The following is a 23,229-nucleotide window of genomic DNA, read 5'->3' as shown; positions in this document are numbered from 1 at the left end:
AATTTTCAGTGCTTTATATCAGAGAAACATTTGTTTTTTCACAGGCTAATTAATCTTTTTTTTAGCATGAGCTAAAGCCATTTCAATGTTTGAAGATGACATGTTTGCTCTATAGTTGATGTTACTGTTGGGAACATCTTGGATAATGTAGAGCTGTAACAGAGCTGGTGCTGTTTCTTTTTGCCTTGGAAACACTCTGAGAATCAAAATGGTGAAAGACAGCTCTTCTCAGAGATGTCTGTGGATCACTGCCTGAGATCAGCTTGGCTTGAGCCTGATGCCTGTGCCTCTCTTCAGGCAAAATGCACCTAACTCCCCTTAATCCTTGCACAGTCCTGCAGAAAGCAGGACAGATGACTGTTGAAGGTACAGCAAGTAAAACAACAACAAAAAATAAAGTTCCTGTAGAAGAAGATGCTGGATCTCTGTGTATTTCAGCATGGACCACACCACAGGTAAAGGCAGCAAGCAGCATCTGCCCAGGGCCAGTAGGAATGGAAGAATCAACCATATTACTTGAATAATGACTGCAGGCTTGGGATCCTTGCAACTGGAATTATAAACTGTGTCCCAGGTACAGCACAGAACTCTGCTGGAATAACTCTGCATGGTTTCTCTACAAATTTCTGACACTGATATAATTTTGAAGCAGTGAAAGCCACAGCTTGTTTTTGACCTTCAGCATTAAGGCCAGTTGGCAAATTGGCACAACAGACTAATCCATCTCCCTCATGGTAAATACATGTCAGTATATATCCACATAGAACACCTTGATCTTGTCCGTATAATAAACCAAAGACAGACAGAAGGTACTTTTAAAATTTCTTCTCCTGATCACATATGGCTGTCAAAAAGACACAACAATGTTGTTTTGATTGGTGTAGCTAAAAATCTGCCAGAATCCTTCCAGGGTGAAGTTCAGTTGATGCTGCCTAAAGAAAGCAGAAGACTCAGAGGCATATTACCTGTGTGTTTGTAGTTAGCTGATAGGAAGAGCCTTTACAAAGATGCTCATAAGGAGCAAGGCAAAGCTTAAACAAAAACCGCATCATCTCTGGGGGAGGTAAATTGAAATCTGAGCTAACAAGTGAAAATGACTTCTCATGGAAGTTCAATATCGTAGGGTGGAAAGAGGCCAAATATATCTGAAACAGATATCCAGCCAAGGATATTGAGAGGATGGATCTTAACAGAGCTGAACAAAAATGCAGCCTAAGTTGTGTCCTACAAGTAGTATAGGATTAGCAATACTAAGTGTCAGAACAACTTTCAAGCCATATTGAACTGCTTTTATTGAGAACCAATTTAAACACAATGAAAACATATCCTGACAGCTGCTTTGGAGTTCTGCAAAAGGATTTTCTGGCCCCCAAGGGATGGCAATTGTGTGGCAATAACTTTAAAATAGAAGTATCTGGAGGTGGTGCAGTGATATTGGGTTGTGCCAGTACACAGGTCAGAGCAGAGATCAGGCTGGACACTGGAAAGGACTTCAAATAATTTGCCAGTCTTTCACCTCACAGAAAGAAACATGATTGCAAGACTTAGCACCTATTCAAACTAGGAGTGGACGGTGCACTTCTTAGCAGAGAGGGCCAGACACAATTGAAACAATTTATCTAGGAAATGGTAGACTACTCTTCATTTTCTGTCTCTGTGTGAAGCTTCACGTTCAAAAAACTAAACTGAAACTATGAGTGTCAAGCAAAAACTGAAGGATGACTGTTATTTTTTGGTAATACAGAAAATCAAACAACATGAACAACGTGGTGTTTTCCAGCCTCAAAAAAAAATCCATGAATGATTCCAGAGCTCAGGCAGGGCCTCCAAACGTGGCAATTCTTAAGGATATGCACAGATCACAGTTACTTTCATCTCTCTTCTTCCACCCATACTGATTCTCGTCTTTCCCCAGTCTGCCACTTTTAAAGTTTCTATTGTTTGAAGAGCTAGGGATGGGTAGATAGGGGAAGGTATCATAGATTTGGCTCATCCCTCTTCAGGTTGGGCCACACTGTATTGGGACCAATATATTCAAAAACATTCTAGAACCTTTGCTATTTCTGCCTTTTTAAGTCTGCTAAGATATACTAATTTCCATTTAAAAAATATCATAAAACTAAATATAATGTATCCCTGTGTTTTGAAAGTATTTGCAATTTGCTGGGGAACACAGAAATCCTCAAGGCAAGACCCTATATTCTTCAAGGTGCTACAGAAAGGCAACTTTTCACAGCACTGAGAATGATGTGCTACAGAGACAGCAAAGTTGCAAGAGTTTGAGGCAGGCTGAGAGACTGCTGCCTTCTCAGCTGCAAAGCTCTGCTGTTGGCTGACTCCAGACAAGCAGTCTGTGCCTTTACCATTTCATCCTCTTCATTGCACAGAACCTCATAACTTTCTCCATTCACATGTGACAACTCCTTTATTGTGACCTTGTTACTCCTCTTATGTTTCCTTACTAAATTCATTTAGTGTTTTCCTTACTCACTAAAATCAAGTTTTATTTTCAACATGTACAGCAATCACTGATCCTAGGAAGAGCATCTCAGGCACAAATGAACATCTATACTTCAGTCTAACACTCAGCATATTGCCAAGAGCATCCTGAATCTAGTCTAACACCTAAGAAGAAACATATTTGAAAGGAGAAGTCTGAAGCATCTGGCTATGCTGCCTGTTGGTAGTTGGAAAAGCTTCCTTTGATAACTCAGGATACACTAGGGGTGAAGAGAGGTATTTTCTCTACTGATTGAGGTAAAGAGGTTTCCTTCCAAAACTGTTCAAAACAGCACTGGAGGTTATTTATTAGCCTTTTGATTCCTTAATTAATATCTAACTGCCCCATGCAGCTGACACAACAGACCCATCTGAGACTAACATTGCTTTTTGAGCTACAATAACATTTTATTAAAACAGAATTCGTTTGCAATAATTTTGAGTAAAAAATTAGTACATAGCTAACACCTCTCTTAATTATTTGCTTCATCAGTGGAAATATTACTATAATACTAAGCTTCAGAGAGTATTTTTAATATGTAATAAAATACAGGATAAAAATGCAAGCAACTAGGCTTTTGCTGAAAACCAATAAAAAGTCAATTCTTATCAAAGCAGGTGCCATATCTGACAGTGTCAGACTGAAATTGCATGCATTAATTTGGGAGTGTAGAATGAATGCAAGGTCCTTGTAACAAACACTGAAAATTATTAGCAGGTCAATATTTTGTTGCTTAAAAATTCATCATGTAGAGGAGCATTTTTATAAGTCCCTACTTACAGACCATAATCACACACTTTGAAGAGCTCTGCAGAAATTTATACTGTTCCAAGTGCTCTTCTGAATGATGATTTCTAAGAAAAATTGGTGACTTGGACCACTGGCTGTATTCCACAGTATTCAGCAGATCTGTCACTTGCATCTATTCTCTACTGGGATGTGCTACTTATCATCTGAGATTCTGGCTCTGTGGGCTCTATAGGGGAAAAATAGTAGTACATGCACTGGTAATGACATGCTCCATTACAGAGCAAAATGTGCAGAGTGCATTTATTTCAGAAAAACGAAATGTAAATGTATAAAGCATGTAGGAAATCTATTTCAACTCTTAATCTTAATCCAGTTTAGGGGGATCAAACCTTGATGGTCCTTTGAGGAAGAAGGACCCAGCATGAGAGAATTATGGTCTTTTTTGTTTAAAGATTTTTTTTCTTGACAGAGCTTTCTTACTCATCAGTCATTGTATTTGGAATTTTTTTTTTTAAAACATCTTCCCAATCTCTCTTGGAACTGTGGCTTCCCTGATTGCTTGAGCCTGACAGGTGCTCAGCAGCTCAGGTGAGAGTCACATTTGCCCCCAGTGCATGCCAGGAGGCATCTGCCCTCTTGCAGGACTACTGTTCTCAGTGTCATGCCACCAGACAGAAACATTTTTGTCACAGAGAAAATACATTTCTTATCCTTGGCAACTGAAAGCCAGCTGCTGACAGCCATGAAGTGCCATGCCACAGTACTCATGGCTCATCCCTATCTTGTTTTTTAAATTCCTATTAGCACAGCAACAGCAACTACTTTCTTTCATGCCTCCAGCAGAAAGCGCAGGCAATGCTGATAGAGCCAAGTCTCATCCTACCTGTGGAGCAGTCTGGTCCTGTCCACTGAGGCTCACAGCTGCAGAGTCCTGTGTCCAGCAGGAAGGTGCCATGGCCTGAGCACTGCTCCTGGCACACGGGCAGCGCAGTCTCGCAGTTGACCCCGCCCCAGCCCGTGGAGCAGTGACATTCCCCCTGCACGCACACGCCGTGCCCAGAGCACATGGGGTCCAGGCAGTCCTCTGGAAAGCAGGGAGAATACAACTTAGAGCACGAAACTCACACCTTTACAGTTATTTACTAGTGAAATACAACAGGGATTTAGATTCATTTGATGGTTTTTTTGGTGCAAATACTCAACTGAAACAATGTTAGCAAACACAAGGGAAAAAGAGTCTGTTAACATCTGTGCAAAAGTATAAGTAAAAAACAAGGGAAAAAGCAAGCACATAGACTGTTAGAGGCCATATGAATCACTTGTTGTGGATTTTGTCTTATTTTTAAAACACAGATTCCCAGGACAGATCTAGTGGTCTAAGTTGGGGAGGTCTGTGCTTCAGTAGTAGGGCTGGGAAACAGCTGGAGCAATTAATAGTTAATTCTGTAACTGTGCTTTGTATTTCCATTTGGGTATTAGTGCACTGTGTTTTATTTACATCTGGGAAAAGAAAGATTTATTCTTTCACCTTCCTGTGAAAAGCTATCTCTATAGCTGAAAATCTGCTACAAAAAAAAAGGTTATCCGCTAAGATTGAGTAGTGAATCTCTGACTCAATGCTTGCTGTAAAAAAAAAAATTCCCATACACATAAAAAATATGTGCTGGGCAATTGCAGGTAATGAACAGCTTCATAAAAGTCATAACATACTGATGAACAATTTGCAAACAAAGAACTAAATTTGTTCTCAATTTGGATTAAACTATTCCTAGTGAAAAATTCAGGAGCTCTGTAGAGGAATTTAAATCAGCTGGTTAGTGCTGTATGAGCAGCATATTCTTTCACAAAGCCCCAGCACTGCTTTAGCAAGACAGGTTTTAAGCAGGAAGCAGCCAGCCTTCCCTGGAGGCTGCAGGAAGACCATGGAGCTGAAGGATCTGTGGGGTCTGAATATGGGAAACAATTAGCCAGAAGCCCATTGATGTTATACTGTGCTTCAGACTGATGTTAAAGAGACACTGTGAAAGTTCTGCTAGGTATTTCTCAAGTATCAGCACAAGTACTGTTTTAATAATTAAACTGTAAACAACAGTATCCTGTGTTACAGGAATGAAAAGATGTCTTCTGCTCCAGGAAGGGAAAGCTAAATACTTCAGACATAGAAATTAATGGCCTCCAGTTTATAGGACATTTCAATCTAAAAATAAAGAAGTACAGCTTTATCTTTTGAACTGCTTTGCCACCAATTCAACATTTTGTTTCAGGATTTATTCTGTACCTTTTTAAGCCTTCCAGGCTTGTGCACAGTGTAATTCTGAGAGAGGGAATCAAGTGTTTCTGGACAATGCACATCTTGCTAAGCATAGGACAAAAATACACAGCAATTTTCCCTCATCCTGAGACAGCTCTTTATTTTGCTGATATTTTAAAATTAATAGAATGACTCCATTTTAGGAATGATAATCTGGCAGGACAAATTCAAGGGACCCCCAGAGCAATGAATACATGGAGTTACTGGTGCTCCCTGGATAGTACATCTGCTGCTGTGTCTGTTAACAGCACTGCTATAAGACTAAATCTTGTTTACATATAATAAAATAATCTTAATTCCTTACAGAATTCCTTAACTACTGCACAAGCTATGTTTTACAATACAAACTGAACCGTCATATCAAGGACACACTGTTACAATAAAACCCCACCATACTTGGTTACACAGGTTTGTTTCATCCACCATATTTCAGTATTTCTACATAATTACACCTTATTTTATAATTTAAATAAGTTTCTTACTGTAAAAATCTAGTGTTTTCCCAGTCTCAGTTTCAATAGCTGTCTGAGTACATTTATGTCAGTTTTTCCCCTAACCATTTTGCAGGATCTCATTATGGCAAGAAACAAAGCAACTAAAAACAGCAGTCAGCCTCTCACCAGCCACAGGCTTGTTCAGCATCATGGCCTCACTGAGGAAATCTGTGTATTACTTGCTTTTTCCCATTTGGGTTTTCTTGGTTTCTGAAACTACCAACAATTGACTATGTCAGAAGCATTTTCTTGATCCTCCCTTTAAAAACCATTCCAGGTATGTCAAATCTATCAAATTCATCCTGGACATTTTTCTGACTAGAGAATTCAAGCAACATAAAAAGCCTCCAGTGTGTGCTACTCAAAAGAATTACTGAAAATCTCTATAGCAGGACACACAAAGTATGCTGTCAGAAGCTCCAGGCTAAGGGGACTAGTGAAAAATCATCAAATCAGGGAAAGCAAGAGCAAGGCTTCTGCTTTCTGAGGCTATGCACAAGGGAAAAAAGTCAAAGCTGATGAGCAATCTCAGACATGCTGAGGGAAACAACAACTGCTTCTGTTTATAGATGAGGGCAGAGACACATCAGTACCATAACCAGCAAAAACACAATACCTTCTTCTCACAGAATTCCCCACTTTTTGTTAGCCAAGCCTTAAAGGATGCCAGTTTAGTGCTGTGAGCAAAGGCTCCCAGTAAAAATGACATATGACAATAGAATTACACAATATGTTCTGGTAAACTAACCTGTTTGCTGCCCTTTCAGCTTTATATTGTTAGAACAATCTAAGATGTAACAGAATGAAAAAGGGAAAAGCTGATTACAGTTGCCTGATTGCTTTGGAGAACTAACATATCTTGTTTTGTTTAAACGATCTTCTGACTGCCTTACCCTGAGCTTTTGGCCAAATAAAAAGAAATAATTTTATCTTTTCAATTAAAAATGTGAACTTAATGTGATCAGTTCACAGGACTGTTACCAGGACACGAATACCTTTACCTTTGAGAAACTTCTATTTAACATTACTTTCTGTGAGATGGTAAAGGTAGGTTTGAGCAAAATAGTTCTGCTTCACAGAAAACTGATCACGTCCATGTGAGTTTTTAACTACCTCAAACCAGGCGGAAATTAAAGACAAAAATCAAACCCCCCTGACTACAGAGAAGGAAATTTCACAAACCTTCCTCACAAATCTCTCCTTTGTATCCAGGGACACAGATGCAGACGCCCATGATACAGGTACCATGGCCAAAGCAGGTTGGATCAATACACTGCTCTTCTGGAACATCACACTCTGGACCTTTCCAGCCATTTCGACACACACAGTGACCTTTCTCATATTCTCCATTTCCACTGCATAGCACTGGACAGGAATCTGAAGAAGGCAGTTTGACCTTTTTAATGTATTTACATACTTACATAGATTAACATTTATTGCATTTATCGTTCTGTAAAATTACTTTTCCACTCCAGCTCCTCAATTCTTCATTTGGTTCAAGGGTTGTCACAGAATGAAATCTTTGAACTAGGCAGTGCAGCAGTAATACAATGTCCTTGTCTCCTCAGTCTGCCTCTCTTGTATACCTTCATTTTGACCAGAAATGGGATATCTTAAAAGATAAGACCAACTCTCCCCTTGACTGGCCTCTGCAGAAAATTTGCAAGGGTGCCTGATTTTCAGTAAGATTAATATTTATTTCCTGTGAAGTGAAGCAAGATCTTGCCTTTTTCCTCTAGGAAGCTTTAATATCATTGAAATTGTAGCCATTGCTGATCTGTATGTAAACCAGCAATGTGGAAGCTTACTTTTACAATCCAGTATCAATTTCTGAGCCAACTGAGTCTTAAAAAAATAAACTCTACATTTGGGGAGACATTGGGAAATCATGAGAACTTCTGGACATCACATGCAGCGGATAATGGATAATACTGACAGAAATATCTGAAACAGAAGTAAGCTCACTTAACATGCTTTTTTGCCTTAATGCTGGAAAACTGTCTCTAAGCTGCTTTAGGTTTCTTATTTGCACCCTATTCAAGTTAAGACTACAGAAGCATTTGATTTACTTATGTTTTCTCCAAAGTGAAACTGTTTGTCACTTTTAAGTAGCAGAAAACATTATGCTATGCTAACCACCTATTAAAAATGTATTTTACAATTACAGACAGGATGCAAAGGTGGATGGAGGAACCTATTAAATTTGAAAGTCGGGGAGGGAGAAGTGGTTGATCCGTGTTAACTCAAGTACAGCATAAAGAAACTTTCCACATGTGTGCTTGTACTGTATCTGCCATCTGGCTGGAAAAAGGAATTTAATCTCCTTTAATCACTTTGAATCTTTGCAAGCCCAGCAGTCACACACCATAATCATGATCCCTGTCATGCACCATGGGTCAGTTAATATGAGATTACCTTTTGCACAATCAGGACCAAGGAATCCTGGGAAGCAGTGGCAGTGGCCTGAGATACATTCTCCATTCCCATTGCAATTAGTAGAGCAGTCATCCAGGATTTCTGTTTATTCAGGCAATTGTGCACAAAGAAAAACATAAATTGGTTGAATTTGAAATGAATGGCATCTTCACCTCACTCTGCAGGACACATCGCAACATACAAATAGGTGCAGAAGCAGTAAAAAGCCCATTTTCATTCATAGGGAGCATAAAACAAAACTCCTGTTCAAGCAGCTTACAAATATTTATTAGATTTTTTCTTGATAGCTTTGAGATAACAGGTGCATCATTTATATTACAACAAAAAGCTTTTAAACTAAGTGTTCATGTAAAATTTACCACCATTAAAAGCACTGCAGGAACCTGAGTATTTGCTGAAAAATGTCCACCTTAAACACTTTCTTTTCTTGCTGAAGTAATTTGTTTGAAACCTGTTTATAGAGTAAATTGCCTTCTATCGTGTTCATTTGAACCATGTGAATTGAATCCCTTAGAGAAGGGCAGGATTTCCACTTCTATACAATCAGATAAACAAAAAAATAATCTTTTGTACAGTGATGAAATTCAATGTGATAAAGAACTAAGAACTAGATTTGAAGGGAAAAACACCCACCTACAGTTCTGATCATAAACTTGCCCATGTTTTATCTCACAGCTTTGGATATTAAGCCACTTAACCTCACACATCTGAGGACAGGCTCCTATCTGTACATGGATTAGCTGGCTCCAATTTACACATGTATTTCCAACAGGAATGCAGTGGATTCACTGATTTCTATGGATTTTCCATAAAGAATATGGAGTAAATTCAAGCTAAGATGGTCCTGTGTGGAGTAGGTGACTGTCAGACCAGCTCCAGGACTGAGGGGCTCTGCAGCCCATGCAGGTGCTGGGTGGGAGAGAGGCTCTGGAGCCAGGGGAGCTGGGACTGTCCAGTAGCCACATCCACTAAGAGATGGGGTAAAGTACCTCTGGCTATAGGAAAATGGGAAACTTGACACCTTTCCCACAAAGTATTTGAGGAGAAAAAAGAAAAATCAGACATACAATTAATAAAAATAACTGATACATTTTGATCATAATTATGGACACTTAGATAACGATTAGCTCCTCTTGAAAGCTCCTATGGTTATAAGAATTCATTCTTTTCAGGCTATCAGTTTTTACCAAAGAACAGACATTTGATATTCATCTATTCACCAGATAACCACAACCTGTACACAGATGTCTGTTTCAAAGTTAAAAATTAGCTCATTTTTAGAATGAAGATTTTTTTCTCAGAAATGCTGGTCATTACTAATTTGGTTATATTAGTTATATAATAGTTATATTACTGTTCATTATCAACTCTTTTATTGCTCTATGTGTGCACTTGCCTGCCTTCTCTCAGTTTTCCTAGAATCACATGGCAAATGATCCCTACACTGGCCTGAAGTGAAGAATGAATGGTTTGAGAGGTTACTTCCCCTCTGTGCAATGCCCACTTTGGGCTGCCCTTTCTTTAGTTAACAGAAGTACTTGAAGCATGTCACATTTTGCATGCAATTTACCCTCCTCAGGAAAGTCTGATCAGAATTTCAGTAAAAATCAATTTTGTACATAACTAACATGGAGCATCTTGAAATAGAATCTGACAGATGCTGATGAGGGGCATGGCTGGTTCTCAGGAGCATTTGGCAGAGATCCAGCCAAGCTCTTGCTCTGTTCTAAGGGCTTCTGGTCCTGGCTGATTCCTTTGTTGGCAGAGATGTCAAATATGACTAGACCAGTCTGGGTAAGAACAAGAAGAATGCCTCAAGGATATAGATTTTTTTTTTTGGTGGAAAAGAAGAAACAATCAAGTTATGATGCACATAAAGGACATATATATATATATATCCTCTAGATATAGATATCCTTGATATATATATCCTAGATATATATATCAAGGATATAGATTATTTTTTTTTTGTGAAAAAGAAGAAACAATCAAGTTATGATGCACAGAAAACCAGGAGAAAATGATACACAGGTTATGCAAACACAATTTCTGGCAGCATGCTCAAATGTACAAGCAGTAGAGCCTTGCAGCAGCATGAACAGACTTTTTCCCAAAAATATCTTCTTGCAGGCATTTTGAAGATGAAGCACAAGGATTCCTGCCTGCACTGTGGCTCACAAGCTTGCCCCTTTAATAGTCTCTTCTGCTTATTGGCCACAGAGGGGATGGAACAACAATTTTTTTACCACATGCAACATGAATTAAAGTCTGGCAATTAATTTCATTTTTGGGGTGGGGGGTGTGGGGAAGGGGAGGAGTAGAAGTTATGCTACTAAATGAAATATTATTTAAACCCTCCTGTATAAACCCTGCTGTCTTACAATAAAAATAAACAAGGGATCAGGAATTTGGACACTGGGCTGGGCTGGAGTTTGGACAGGTTTTATGGTCTTTGTAGAGCATCTGCAAAGATGCTTCATAAATTGCTTGACTCTTATTTTCTCAGATAAAATTGAATAATGGCATATTTTCTTGTAGAAGCTCAACTTTTTTGAACAGAGCAAATATGAAATTTTACACCAGAACTAGTCAATACAACTCTTCCTCAATTTCTAATTTTTTTCTTCTATGCAAGTCCTTCAGAATCATACTGTCCTGCTCTGCAAGGTGTTTATCACACAGTAAAAATAGTATCCACTTGCTCTGAAGAGCAGATGGCACGTCCATTACTAGTAAAGACATCTTGCTCAACATATGGTAGAACAGGTTAACTAAAGGGTATAGTGGTTAAAGTCTTGCAGCAAACTGAGACTGTCATAAATACAACACTTCACCTAAATTTAAATTCCAAAAGAGCCCTATGTGTGAGGACTGCTCACTCACAACACCTACATCTGCAAACACTTGCCCACCTATGCATGTTAAAAAGGCAGGAAGAATCTCATATGCAACCAGGACACTGCTTCCTGTATTTGTCCTCTGTATTCCAAACAAAATGGTGCATTTGAGTAACTGCATAAAAACCCAGCATCCATCCATCAAAAAACACTCACAAACAAATCCACAAAAGATTTTCTAAATTACAGCTGACTAAAATACTGGAAATAAAGACTTAAAGCCTGGATAATTTTTGTAGGATTTATGGCCCACATAAGTAGAGAGGGCAGATATAATCTCTTTTACTTGGAAAAAGATAACACCAGAAATCATTCAAGCATTTAAGCTATCATATAAAAATCTTAACACATGAAAACTTCACACTTAATTTGATAACATCCATCTGTAATATACAAATATTGCTATTTGTCTAATATTGGCTTAACACGCTGTTACTCCACTGAGGTTAATTAAACTAAGCTGAAATAAAACGTATTTAAGAGGATACTTAAGAGGAGCTGGAATACATCAAATACATTTTTGCAATGTAATAATCATAATAATAATAATTATATAGTGATTTTTCTTACCAATAGCTGTAGTTAGTACAAACACTTGCTCTACTTTCTTTCCATCATTGTAGAATGCCATATGCCAAGCTCCTTGATCCATGTACTCGATGAAACCTGTCTCTTGCAGTGAAGTCAAGATCAGGTTCCTGGGAGCTTGCTGAGGCTCCTCTGAGTTTTTTGGTTCCTGTTTAATTAACTGTTTTCCATCCATCAGTTTTACAAAATCAAACTGAAATAATAATGAGCAAAAATTAACCACCTAGCAAATATTCATGAATCTACTCTGCATGTCTCCTTCAAACATGAATTAACAGTTGAAATCTTAAGAGGAATTGCCTAAGTATTCACCAATGTAGACAGCAATTGCATAACCTAATCAATTTGGCTTAAGTTTACATACAGAAAGCATTATCATAGTTCAGAAATGTGGCATCAAAACTGGTATAACTGTTTGCTATGGCAGGGTAAAATCAGACTTGCTACACTAGATACAGCAGAGTCAGTCCAAAAATTGCATCTCTTCAATGGGAATAATTCCAAAATTCCCAAAGTGTAGTGCCTGTGTTATGGAGCTATTCATCTCAAATGCCAAGAGCAGATTAAAAACCTGTAGTTCTTTATCAGATTTTTAAATCCTTAATCCCCTTGATATCACTATCAGATATCAAAACCTCAATCTACTTTTTCTTTATATTTAGTTTTAGTAATGCAAATAAGTATATATTTTTTTACAGGAAAGTTCTTAATACCAGGTGGATGCTGACAACTTCAATGCCTGTTAACCTCAAAGCACCAGAGATTTCTATGAATCCCTGTTCAAGAAATACATATATTTCTCCAGGTTTTTTAGGCATTCTGATTTTCAGTAACGTTCATTGTCAGCTCAACGGAAGATCCAGCTTCAATTAAAGTCAGTGACAGCTGAAAGTGCATATTTCTAATATCAAAACTCTAGTAAAAATTTTTTGAGGCTAGAGTAGATGATCTCCAGTGGTCCATTATAGACAATCTTTCCATGATTCCACATATGTTTATCACACTCTGTGGAGTGTGATCCTGCTATAAAGAAAGATGAAAAATTTACTATCCATAAAAATGACAGCTTCATATGCCAAATACATTAGGCCTAAACAAAAAAATTGAATGTGACCAGCAATATTGCATGTGACTGCTTAGCTAGATTTTCTCTTGCAAAATCCCCAGGAGTACGCACTCAAAAATAATTTTGATCTTAGCAACCAGAGACAGTTTTTTCCTTTTCTATTAACTCTTTAGACTGACTGTACAATCTATTTCTTTTAAGGGAATCATATAAAAATTAAAGCACTTTCAAGTGAACTGGACTGCATAGAAGACAATGGATCTATGCAGCAGGACAGTGTGTACCTGTCACATCCCTGAGGTCACAGCTGCTGACTTGTGTGCTATGACACTGTGCTCTGAGAGAGCATGGTTTGAGATATTGCCAGAGCTCAGTAAAAAGAAAAGGATAACCAGACTGGTTACAGCCAGTCCTTCCCTCCCTCTCTGCTTTGAAAGCATCTTTTGATGCTTTCTGATTGAAAACATAAGTGTGATAGAACCAGGATCATTTCCAATTACCTGAGTGTGAGTAGGTGGGATGTTTCTTCTGCCATAAATCCCCAGCAGAGAATCCTTTGCCAGTGAAATGTTGAATTTCAGGTACACGGGGTGATGTATGGTAATTTGGAAGCGCCAGAATAAACCAGGTGGGATGGTCTGCATAACCTGTGCTCCAATCTCCACTTCTCCCGTGTCTATGGCCCGGCCCTTCTGAAACACTGATTTTCCAGAAACAAACATAGTCAGTTGAGTATTTACAGTGGGTGAAGAGACAAGGTTACAAGGTATAAACGTGCCTTAGATATACTGGAATATACAAAAATCAACTTCTAACACTGATATCTGCATTTTTTATTCAACAAGTCGGAAGACACAAACAAACATGAACAACATATTTCCAACAAGTGTCACAGCGTATTTTTTGTCATGATTTTTGCTGATTATGAACACTTTACTGATTATGAAAAGGTAGAACTGCTGCTGTGTAAACCATGGTCTTTGCCCATCAACTATGCAACCAAAACACATTTAACTGTGAATACACAGAGTGAGGACAGTGGAAATTCTCCCTCTGGCACAGATTTCAGACTGCTCCTGAAGGGATATTGCAGAAGCTACACAAATGGTCCCCAGTGAGGACAGAAAATCCACCAAATCTGGTAGTTCAGAGCCCCTGTCCAAGGCCCAGATTTCTATTGATCACCATTCCTAATGGTTTCATTATGGTAGTGTTAATCCAGTCCTGAAGAAGTGAAGAACATCTGTTCTGGCTTGGTCTTCAGGAAAGAATAATAGGGGCATGAGGACAGGCAAAGGCACTCTGGAGATAAAACTGGCATAATTTCATAATGCTGGACAATAAATTTGCAGACATTTACAATGTGTACCTTCACACATGTGTGTGAGAGTGCTGAAACACAAAGGGAAATGGAAAGCATAAGGAAGACTTTGCCAAACTAAATTGGAGCTGGCTTGCTTTGCTGGCTTATATCACCATCTTTATGTTTTTTACTGCCTGTCTGTGATCAGCATTGTGACATGCTGCAAATCCTGACTCAATCCTGCTAACATTTGAGCTAATTCCACTGAAAGGTTTGCAAAACTCTCTTGACATTTCCATACTCTGAACTAAAGTAAAAGCAGCATAGTGTGTGGCATTAGAGGACAAGTCAAGAGAAGATTGAATTCAGCAGCCATACCCATCTATGCTTCATTTCATTCCAGAATCACAATGAAAAATAACCAGCAGCAAAGTGACTGAAGCCTCATCTTTTAAAATACATGGATATAAATATCTAAACCAACATAATGTACATGAAATTTTATCAATCACCCATGGAAATGAAAACAGCAGTAGCAAAGCTAGGGCCAGCTTTTGCCTGAGTGTGTTAATAACAAAGCCCCTCTGTGGGACCTTACATAGGCTTTAACCAGCGTAGGAAGTACTTAGCATTCTTAATGAATAGAGATTTAATTTACAAGGCAGGAGCAATTCTCAGGGCACCAGATCTTCCAGCTTTACAGCTGCTTTGTGTCATCAAACCCACAGCAAGAATGAGGGACTAACTTATAACACCTCACCATGTAAATACATCTATTTTTAGAGTAGGAATTTGTAATATAGTACTCTAAAAATATACCACTTAGTTTCTGAGTTAAAATATTTCCAAATTGCTACTTGAACAATGTTCAGAATGAGACTACTTCTGCCCAACTTGCTTCACGGAAAGAATTTTGAATGTTGAGTTATGAAAAGAGAATTAAACTTTCTCTGTTGTACAATGAAAGTGGATCCCTTTCCACCCAAACCCATAGAAGATCCTACTTATGTAAATTTAAAAACCTTCTCCCCTATTTCCAATACTCTAGAGATATTAAATCTTAATGATTCTTTTCAAGCAATTACCCTGGGTTAAGTAAAACACTATGGTACTTTTTGATGATATTGACACATGGTAATTAATATGATTCAATTACAAGACAGTAGAGCACTAAGTAAAAAGCCAAGGATACAGTATAATTTTTGAAGTTAAAGGCATTACTGGTCAGTGTTCAAGGTCTTTAACAGACAGTAACTACTTCTTGTATTTTGGAATGAGAAGGTCTGTTTCTTTGTTGAAAAGAAAAAGTGTTATGTTGTCAGCCTGGGTAAATTCTCACTAATTGATATTATCAAATTATCCTGAATATGATATTATATTGCGATGTACACCTTGGGAGTTTTTCCACATTGGGCTGAATACCTTTGCTTTAGCAATAATTTAATATAAGCTTAAAAAAAACCCAGATGCACTTATATGTACATATATCTCCTCCCTTGGGAAAGAAGTGCAGGCTGCTGTTCACAATGCTAGCAGGAAAATACACATACTGTGTATCTGCCCCTACTGATAGGATGCAGCCACAGAATCTCCACCTTTCAAATGGTAATTTTTCACACAAGCACAGAGCATGGAAAGGCCTTTGTAGGAGTCCTATCTGAAATGCATATTTTCATCTTCCTGGTGCCACTCTGCTTTCTTTACAGAAAAATAATTTAGCTTTGTTTCTGTGTTTAGTTGAACTAAGCAGGTATTTGGCTGTACAAAAAAGGCACCTGAAAACACGCTCCTCACAGACTAAGCCTGTGTACTTTTTTGCTCTTTCTTGAAAAAGTCCAAAATAAGCTTCTAAAGTTACAGCACTGCAATACAATTCTGCCCTTGTTGTAAAAACATTTTTTTTTATGACAAAGTATCATTTAATTATCTATATTCAATTCCTTGTACAGCTCCAATATTGCCAACTGGGATATTAATTCTCCCCTATGCTTTCTAAGCACAGTTTCCTCAGAAGTCTAAAACAGAAGATAGATTCCTAATCACAGCTTTCTCTTGGCTTCAAGAAAGAAAAACTCTGAACAGCGTGGTGCCAATTACCTCCACAAGAATATACCCATACCCACATGCTTATTACTACTGATCCTGCAACAATCAATTTCCTTGTACTCCCCTGATAAATACCAACATCAATAGGATATCTGACTTTTTAATCACATTACTACATATTAAAATGTTAACTCGTGTTAACTCATAGCTGTGGGTCAGTGTGTTATAAGGTGACTTCTTGAAGAAATTTGACTTACTGGTTTAAATTATTGATTTTCATTAAAAGATTAGTTTAAAATACACACTTTCAAAGTCTGGAAAAGCACTCTCTGCTGCTGCATTGAGTTCGGAAAATGTGAGGTCACCAGCATCTGACAGCAGTTATTTATTCCTATGAAATTACATCAGAGGCTTCAAGTTTACAGGCAAAGCATCAAATTTCTGTGGTTCCTGCTGCAGGGAAAGGAGTTGCCTGTTTCCAAGTCCTCCTTTTCATCACTTCTAGACGGAGAATTTGTTAGGAGGATTGGGAATAAAATTACTGATACATATAAAAATGATGGAGAGAAAGAAAATGAGGAAAGACTAGCCAGAGTCAGACTATGCATGTACTAATTCCACAAGATTTTCCTTGTGTTTTCCCAACAAGTGTATACTCCTTGCTACTTAAACTCTGGATTACATGTTACTCCCAAAATGTGAAAGGGGACAAGTGAGACAACAATGCAGATCTATTCCTGACTGACCTCTGAAACTGCTGGATAAGCCCTCAGTGAACTGGCTCTGCTATTACAGGACTCTGTTCTTTAGTGTTGTGGGGGAGTTGTGTAGCTACAATAAAACTGGGATTCCCAGGGGCAAGGCAGGTGGTTTCCATTTTTACCTACTACACTGAGTCTTTATTGACTTGCATATTCTTTTCTCTATTCCAACCATCTAACTTGGAAGCTATCTGATGTTTTTGATGTTTTTCTACACATCCTTCTTTGGAAGCCAAATGCATTGGAAAAGCTTTTATTAAATCTGTAATACATTGACAAAATGATTTAACACAGTTGGGGAGAACTATTGGAGATATTTTCCATGGTGCACCAGGACAAAAATACAAAAGTGTACAAAACATTTTCTACAACTCATTACAAATCCATTCTAAGGGATGAAATAATGCAAAACAACATCATTGTCTCCTTACATGTATTTCTATTGCTCATTTATCTAATATGATCTCTATCCAGTTGTGCCACACTGATTTGCAAGATTATTGATGTGTGGTGCAATCCTCCTCCTGGAGGGCCTGGTACAACAATGTTCCACTTTGTTGCCTATTTTCAGCCATGGATCTTACCCAGAACACACAAAATCAGATTCCTGCTCTGCTCTAAAATTCAAAAGCTCTGTAAGTCTCCTATCACTGCAGAGCTACCAGTACAATTTTACTTTTTTCCTAACAACTGGAAAGATTAGGTTTCATATTCCACTCCCATTGACTTTGATCTGATCTGATTTATCCACTTTTTCTGTGTACCATAAAAAGAAATGGGAAAGTCATTTTCTATTTTCTTTTTATGGTCAGAAAGCATTGTCATGATGGTTGATGGGAAGCACGGCCAGAGCATGTGACCAGTACTGGAGCAGGTGATCAAACAACAAAAACATCAAATGACAGGACTTAAGAGGAAGGAATTGCACATCTCAGACAGATCCTTCTCTCTGTTTCCCACCCTGGCTGCACAGCCCACTCCTTTCCTATCCTAGCTCAGGCATTTCAAGAGCTCTGGTTCAGCCACTTCCTTGGCAGAAGATGATTTGCATTCTTTAACAAAGCCATTTTCTGCTGCCATGAAGGACTGATGTGGGCAGGCTGTGGAGGTGACAATCCCTGCAGTGGGCACAGGGACACAGCGAGCTGCAGAGGGAGGTGGGAGGGCAGAGCAGGGCTGTGCCCCTGGCAGCAGGGAGCTGCCACACTGGCTCAGGCATTTTGTGAGAGCTGTGGGAGATTGCTGGGAGCTGATTCACTGTGACTGGGTCAGCTGGGATGTGACAGGATGCTGTGCTTTAGCTTACAGCTTCAAGAACTGCCCTGATGCCTTGAAAAGCATTAAGATTTCTACTCTTCTGCACTTCTGACCTGTCAATACAAAGAGGTTCCCTTTGTCTGAGACTGACTTTGGTCTGCATGACAGGCACAGTGTCAGGCCCTCTGCACAAGAGGGAACAAGGCAAATATGGTCTCCCCTTCCTTGTCTTAAGACAGAAGCCAAACACTCATCTCTTCTCTCACTGTGCTACTGAACCTTCCTTTTCTAATGGGCTGGGTGCTAATTTCAGAGAGAGTTCTGCTAAAGGAACCTATCTGGTTATGGGATTTTCTTACCTGTTTTAAAATTACACTAAAGAAGATAGAACCTGAACTGAAAATACTGTCAAAATGTAGACAATAAAGGACCTGAAGAGCAGTAATGTTTAACTATTCATCATCTGCCTCCTTCTCATTTACACTTACCTTTTTTTTCCGTTTTGTCTGAAGCTTTTCCTCCGATTGGTGAGTAAGTTGTATCCATGGATTCTGTTCCTTTATTTCCTTTGCTAACTCCATTTTCATAGAGCTGCCCTTCCACAGGCTGTAGTTGCCAGGTTAAACCAAACAAGTGTACTGCTGCAAAAAAATGAAGACCAATTAATTGGTGTCTAAACTACAGCACCTTCAGTGAGACTATGGAAGAATGCTATGACCCAGTTTCTGCAAAGTCAAGTATTACTTTATTCTGTTAGTAATAAATCAGAATTTCAAGGGGGTAATGAGCAATTTACCATTTTACCTTAAAACTCAATGTTTAATTAGTTTCCACACTTTCTTCTGGAGCTCAGCCAGGTCAGGGTGATGCATTTCTGCAGCAATTAATGGAGTTACTCGCATTTAAAAGGATAACAGTTGAATAAATTCAATATTGCGTGATAGATTCTAATGCTATATCAGTGTTGTCCCTCAGCTTTTGACTGTTAAAGATCTCAGATTTTGTTGACAAAAACAATGACACCAACTAAAACATCTCATCTTTCCAATCCAGTTTGAAGTGAAACTGTGCCCACTGCACTCTGAAACCCTTTTGTTTAGGTTAAACATTAGCAAAAACGTACTCTTACTTACTGGTTACTTACTTAACCAGACTTAGTCTAGAACTGCACTGCAGATAAAAAGCTGGCTCTACATCTAAAATATATGCAATTATTTAACAACACAAATTAACAGAAATATAGTTGTTATTTATGTATGTACAAGGAAAATTACTAAATAATCCTTTTTAGAAGTTATAAACTATCTTTATTGCCATATGCAAGGGTTGCCTACTCTACTTTGCCTGCAGAGCCATTCATGTTTTCTGCTTTCCCTTCTTTCTTTCTGATCTGAGGCCTTGAAGGATGGTTGGAGAAAGACAGCAACAGAGGATCTTATTTTAGTACAACATGACAGTACTGCAGTTAGTCTAGACAATGGCTTAGGTCTTAGTGAGAAGGGCAAATTATTCTAAGGAAGAGGTTGCCTTAGCATTGAAGCAGCTCAGCAGGGAGGACTGATGACCCATTAAAATATGGATTGAGGCTGATCCCTACTGAGGAGCTGAAATTGTCACATGAAGAACAAAGCCTGAGCAGCAGCTCTTTAGCCACATGCAGCAATTTGCACTGAGTAGGATCTGCCCACAGTGGGAGCCTAAAAGGCAATATATTTGCTCTTCCTGAACCATGTAGAACCTCAGAGACTCCCAGGAGAAATAAGTGTGATCTAGAATAGGTCTTGCATTAAGAAAGTACATTCTGCACTTGCACATACTTCAAGGAAAATATCTCAATACAACCAGAAAACTTGGAGTCTATTTCCCATGTGTTTGGTTACAAGTCTCCCTTGCACACTGAAAAGTTAAATTATAAAAATTCAACAAAATCCCAAGCCTTGAATGCATTCCTGTCCAGGGCTTGGGAACACTGCTGCAAGAATGCAAAGCTGCCAAACTACAGCCATTAATTCCAGGTCGCTGCACTCCAGGGTCACCCAACTACAGATACGTGATCCAAATCAAGCAAATGAGAGCATTACTACTGAATTAGTGAGGTGACAGTATTTGAGAGAAATTTACTGCATCTCAAACCACTGACTCACCATCAGATCTGGACTCTGGAGACTGGGCAGCACATACCCACTCCCCACAAGAGGTATTAGAAGTGTACTTCTAAGCTTTCTGGCGTCAGTGGTGAGATCTCAAGCCTGGATTGCTTCATATTCTATGGTCTATAGTCTTGAAATCACCAAGGGACCATGATAATACTTGGAAATGTGTCTTGCAGTCAGATCACACAGAGTTAAGGTCTGCGTTTTGAGATTCTTAATGTGAATCACTGCCACGTACAACGAGAAGCAGCCCTGACATCTCTAGAGTAAGTGCTCTTACTCCTGACTTGAGCTTCTGGACGTTATTATTATTTAAAGAGTCATTAACAACAGAAGGGAACACAGTTCAATGAGACTGATAGCTAATGAATGCACATTTCATTTATACTAATGCAAATAATTATATAAGCACTTGAAACAGATCACTGGAAGCAAAACTCAACTGCCCACATCAATAATAAGCTTTTAGTGGTTATGGAATCCTGAATATGATATTGTTGCTTTCTTACACTATTCCCATTGTTGTTATCATTCATTTCCCAGGTCAGCATTTGCACATGCTGCAGAGGGTAGGTCACAAAGCCAGGGCTGAATGTTTTCCTTGGTGCATGCCCCTGCTCACATTATCATCCACTCAACAATTCCAGTCCTTTACTGGCTTTGTCTTGCCTCAGGCTGGGGAAGTGCTGTTGTTTTTATAGCTTGTGCCAAAGCTTGGCAAGCTGCAAAACGATCTAGGTTTGACAGTCAGCTTCCTCCTTGGAAACACCAAGTGTGTGGCACAGAGGATGGGCTCTGCCAGCCCGGATGTCTCATCCCCAGGCGCTGACACGGGGCACTGGACTGGGCTACACAATGGGCACCACTGAGGGCTGTACACCAAAGCACATGGCTGTGACAGTAAGAGCTACGTGAACTGATCTGAATGACTTCAAACACTGCAGAAACCCAGTCACCTTGCAGTCTTAAAACCATTCCAATTTTTATTACATTAATTATAGCTATTGAGGAGTTACCTTCAGATCCAGGTGACACTCTGGGACTAACCAGACCACAAACACCATTGAAGGCATTAATTCTGAGAGATACTTTATTCAGAAGTTAACTATAGATATTTATTTAGCAGACACAGAGCCCTCCCTAACTTCTTCATTTCTGTGATACTTTTCTTTTACCTGGGGTATACAAAATTCCTATGGAGCTTTTTTCCTACAACATATGTACAATTATTTCACCAAATAAGATTACAGAAAACTTTCAAATCTCCATCTCTCAAATCTCTTTAGAAATAAGTAGGCATGTACTGAATTTCATTAAAAAGCTCAAAAGAACCTCTCTTTTGAGTTATTTGCCCTTTGATTTTTTTTTCTATTGGATTTCTGGCTTTTACAAAAAGGGGCACAGAAAATGCTGTGCAATTCAAATGTGGGCCACAATGTCACTTCCCCCAGCATAAATCCATTTGCAAGGTTCTCAGCTGTATTTCCCATGTGTAATACCCAGGTGTAAGCTCCTACTCCACAGAACAAATAGGAGATGATACCATCACTCTGTCTAACTTAGCCTAACTTAGGGCTAGGTAAGAAGGAGGGAGATTCACTTTCTGATCAATGTCTCTGCCCTTTCCTCCAAGCTCAACCTTCTCAAGATCTTGACTGCAGCACCCTTGAGGGCTGACTAACAGTGTGAAACCCACCATTAGGGGTAAGGATGCATTAGATGATGCAGCTCAACTTCACACAGAACAGCCCTTGAAGTTTGATGACTACACTTACTTTACAGAAGGAGCAAAAGCTACTCTGGCTCTCCCTATCTGGCATTCCAAAAAATTCTGCAATCACATACCCTGTATTTTGCAGCACCTAAAACACTTCAGGTACTGGTAGGGCGTGTAAAATCACTGCTGAGCTGCTACAGTTCCAGGCAATGCTCAAGGGCCAGCAGGCAAGTGGAGATGAAACAGCCTGTTAGCTGGCATGATTGCAAAATTCACACTCCTCTTAGGAGGAGCTGTGGTGAGTCAGCATGAGCATCAGACCCTGACTTCCATCAGCTGGCCTAACCAAACCTCTCCTCTGACAGCTGAGTGCAATATTCTCCCTGCTGGGAGGAACTGCAGTCATCTGAAGAGATATTCTTTTTTGGCTTGCTTGAACATCCAGTATAATCCCCTGTAAATAATTACATCATTACTTTGCTCTGTACAATCTATGAGTTGCACATTGCCATGACCAGAATTGTACATTGCTTTCACTGAGGTGATCTGGAGGCAAAATTAATTTGAGGTCAAAATTTGATCCTCTTTACATAATGTGGGGAGATAGGGCTTACATGATGGATACTACCATACCTATATTTCATTTATATTTTATTAGATAGCCCTTTTAAATTCAAAGTCTATGATAAAATTCTAACACAAAAGTTGACACAGATTTTTTTTTTAACATGCATTATGAATGTTATGGCAAAAGCTAAATCTGGAGGAGTCTGTAGTCTGTGGATTAGAAGAGACTGGAGGATGCCACAGGATCATGATGAACCTAAAGAATGTTCTCCTCAGCCATGCTGCCCTGGCCAGGCCACACAGTGGAGCTGTGCAGGGAAATTTTAAATGACCTCTCTCTAGTACAGAAGATCCTAGTCATAGTACAGAGGTTTTCTTAGGTA

At 39.0% G+C, this 23,229-nt stretch overlaps 1 protein-coding gene across 5 annotated transcripts in view; it reads right to left on the bottom strand.

The window, feature by feature from the left end:
• The window catches only part of TENM1 (teneurin transmembrane protein 1), a 776,824-nt gene that overhangs the window by 114,123 nt on the left and 639,472 nt on the right, over positions 1 to 23,229 (bottom strand). For 4 of the 5 annotated variants that reach the window (XM_077186191.1, XM_077186190.1, XM_077186193.1 and 1 more), the window contains 6 exons: positions 18,898 to 19,050; positions 13,543 to 13,742; positions 11,959 to 12,169; positions 8,471 to 8,572; positions 7,238 to 7,432; positions 4,134 to 4,334 (listed from right to left, as the gene is read on the bottom strand). In XM_077186191.1, coding sequence (XP_077042306.1) covers positions 4,134 to 4,334; positions 7,238 to 7,432; positions 8,471 to 8,572; positions 11,959 to 12,169; positions 13,543 to 13,742; positions 18,898 to 19,050 — 1,062 coding nt within the window. The remainder of the gene's footprint in view (positions 1 to 4,133; positions 4,335 to 7,237; positions 7,433 to 8,470; positions 8,573 to 11,958; positions 12,170 to 13,542; positions 13,743 to 18,897; positions 19,051 to 23,229) is intronic. The other variant, XM_077186192.1, reaches the window with a different exon arrangement.

The sequence above is a fragment of the Agelaius phoeniceus genome, chromosome 14, assembly GCF_051311805.1.
Source record: "Agelaius phoeniceus isolate bAgePho1 chromosome 14, bAgePho1.hap1, whole genome shotgun sequence".
NCBI lineage: Eukaryota > Metazoa > Chordata > Aves > Passeriformes > Icteridae > Agelaius > Agelaius phoeniceus.
The sequence above is the reverse complement of the archived record's forward strand: the minus strand, read 5'-3'. Positions and strand labels throughout refer to the sequence as shown.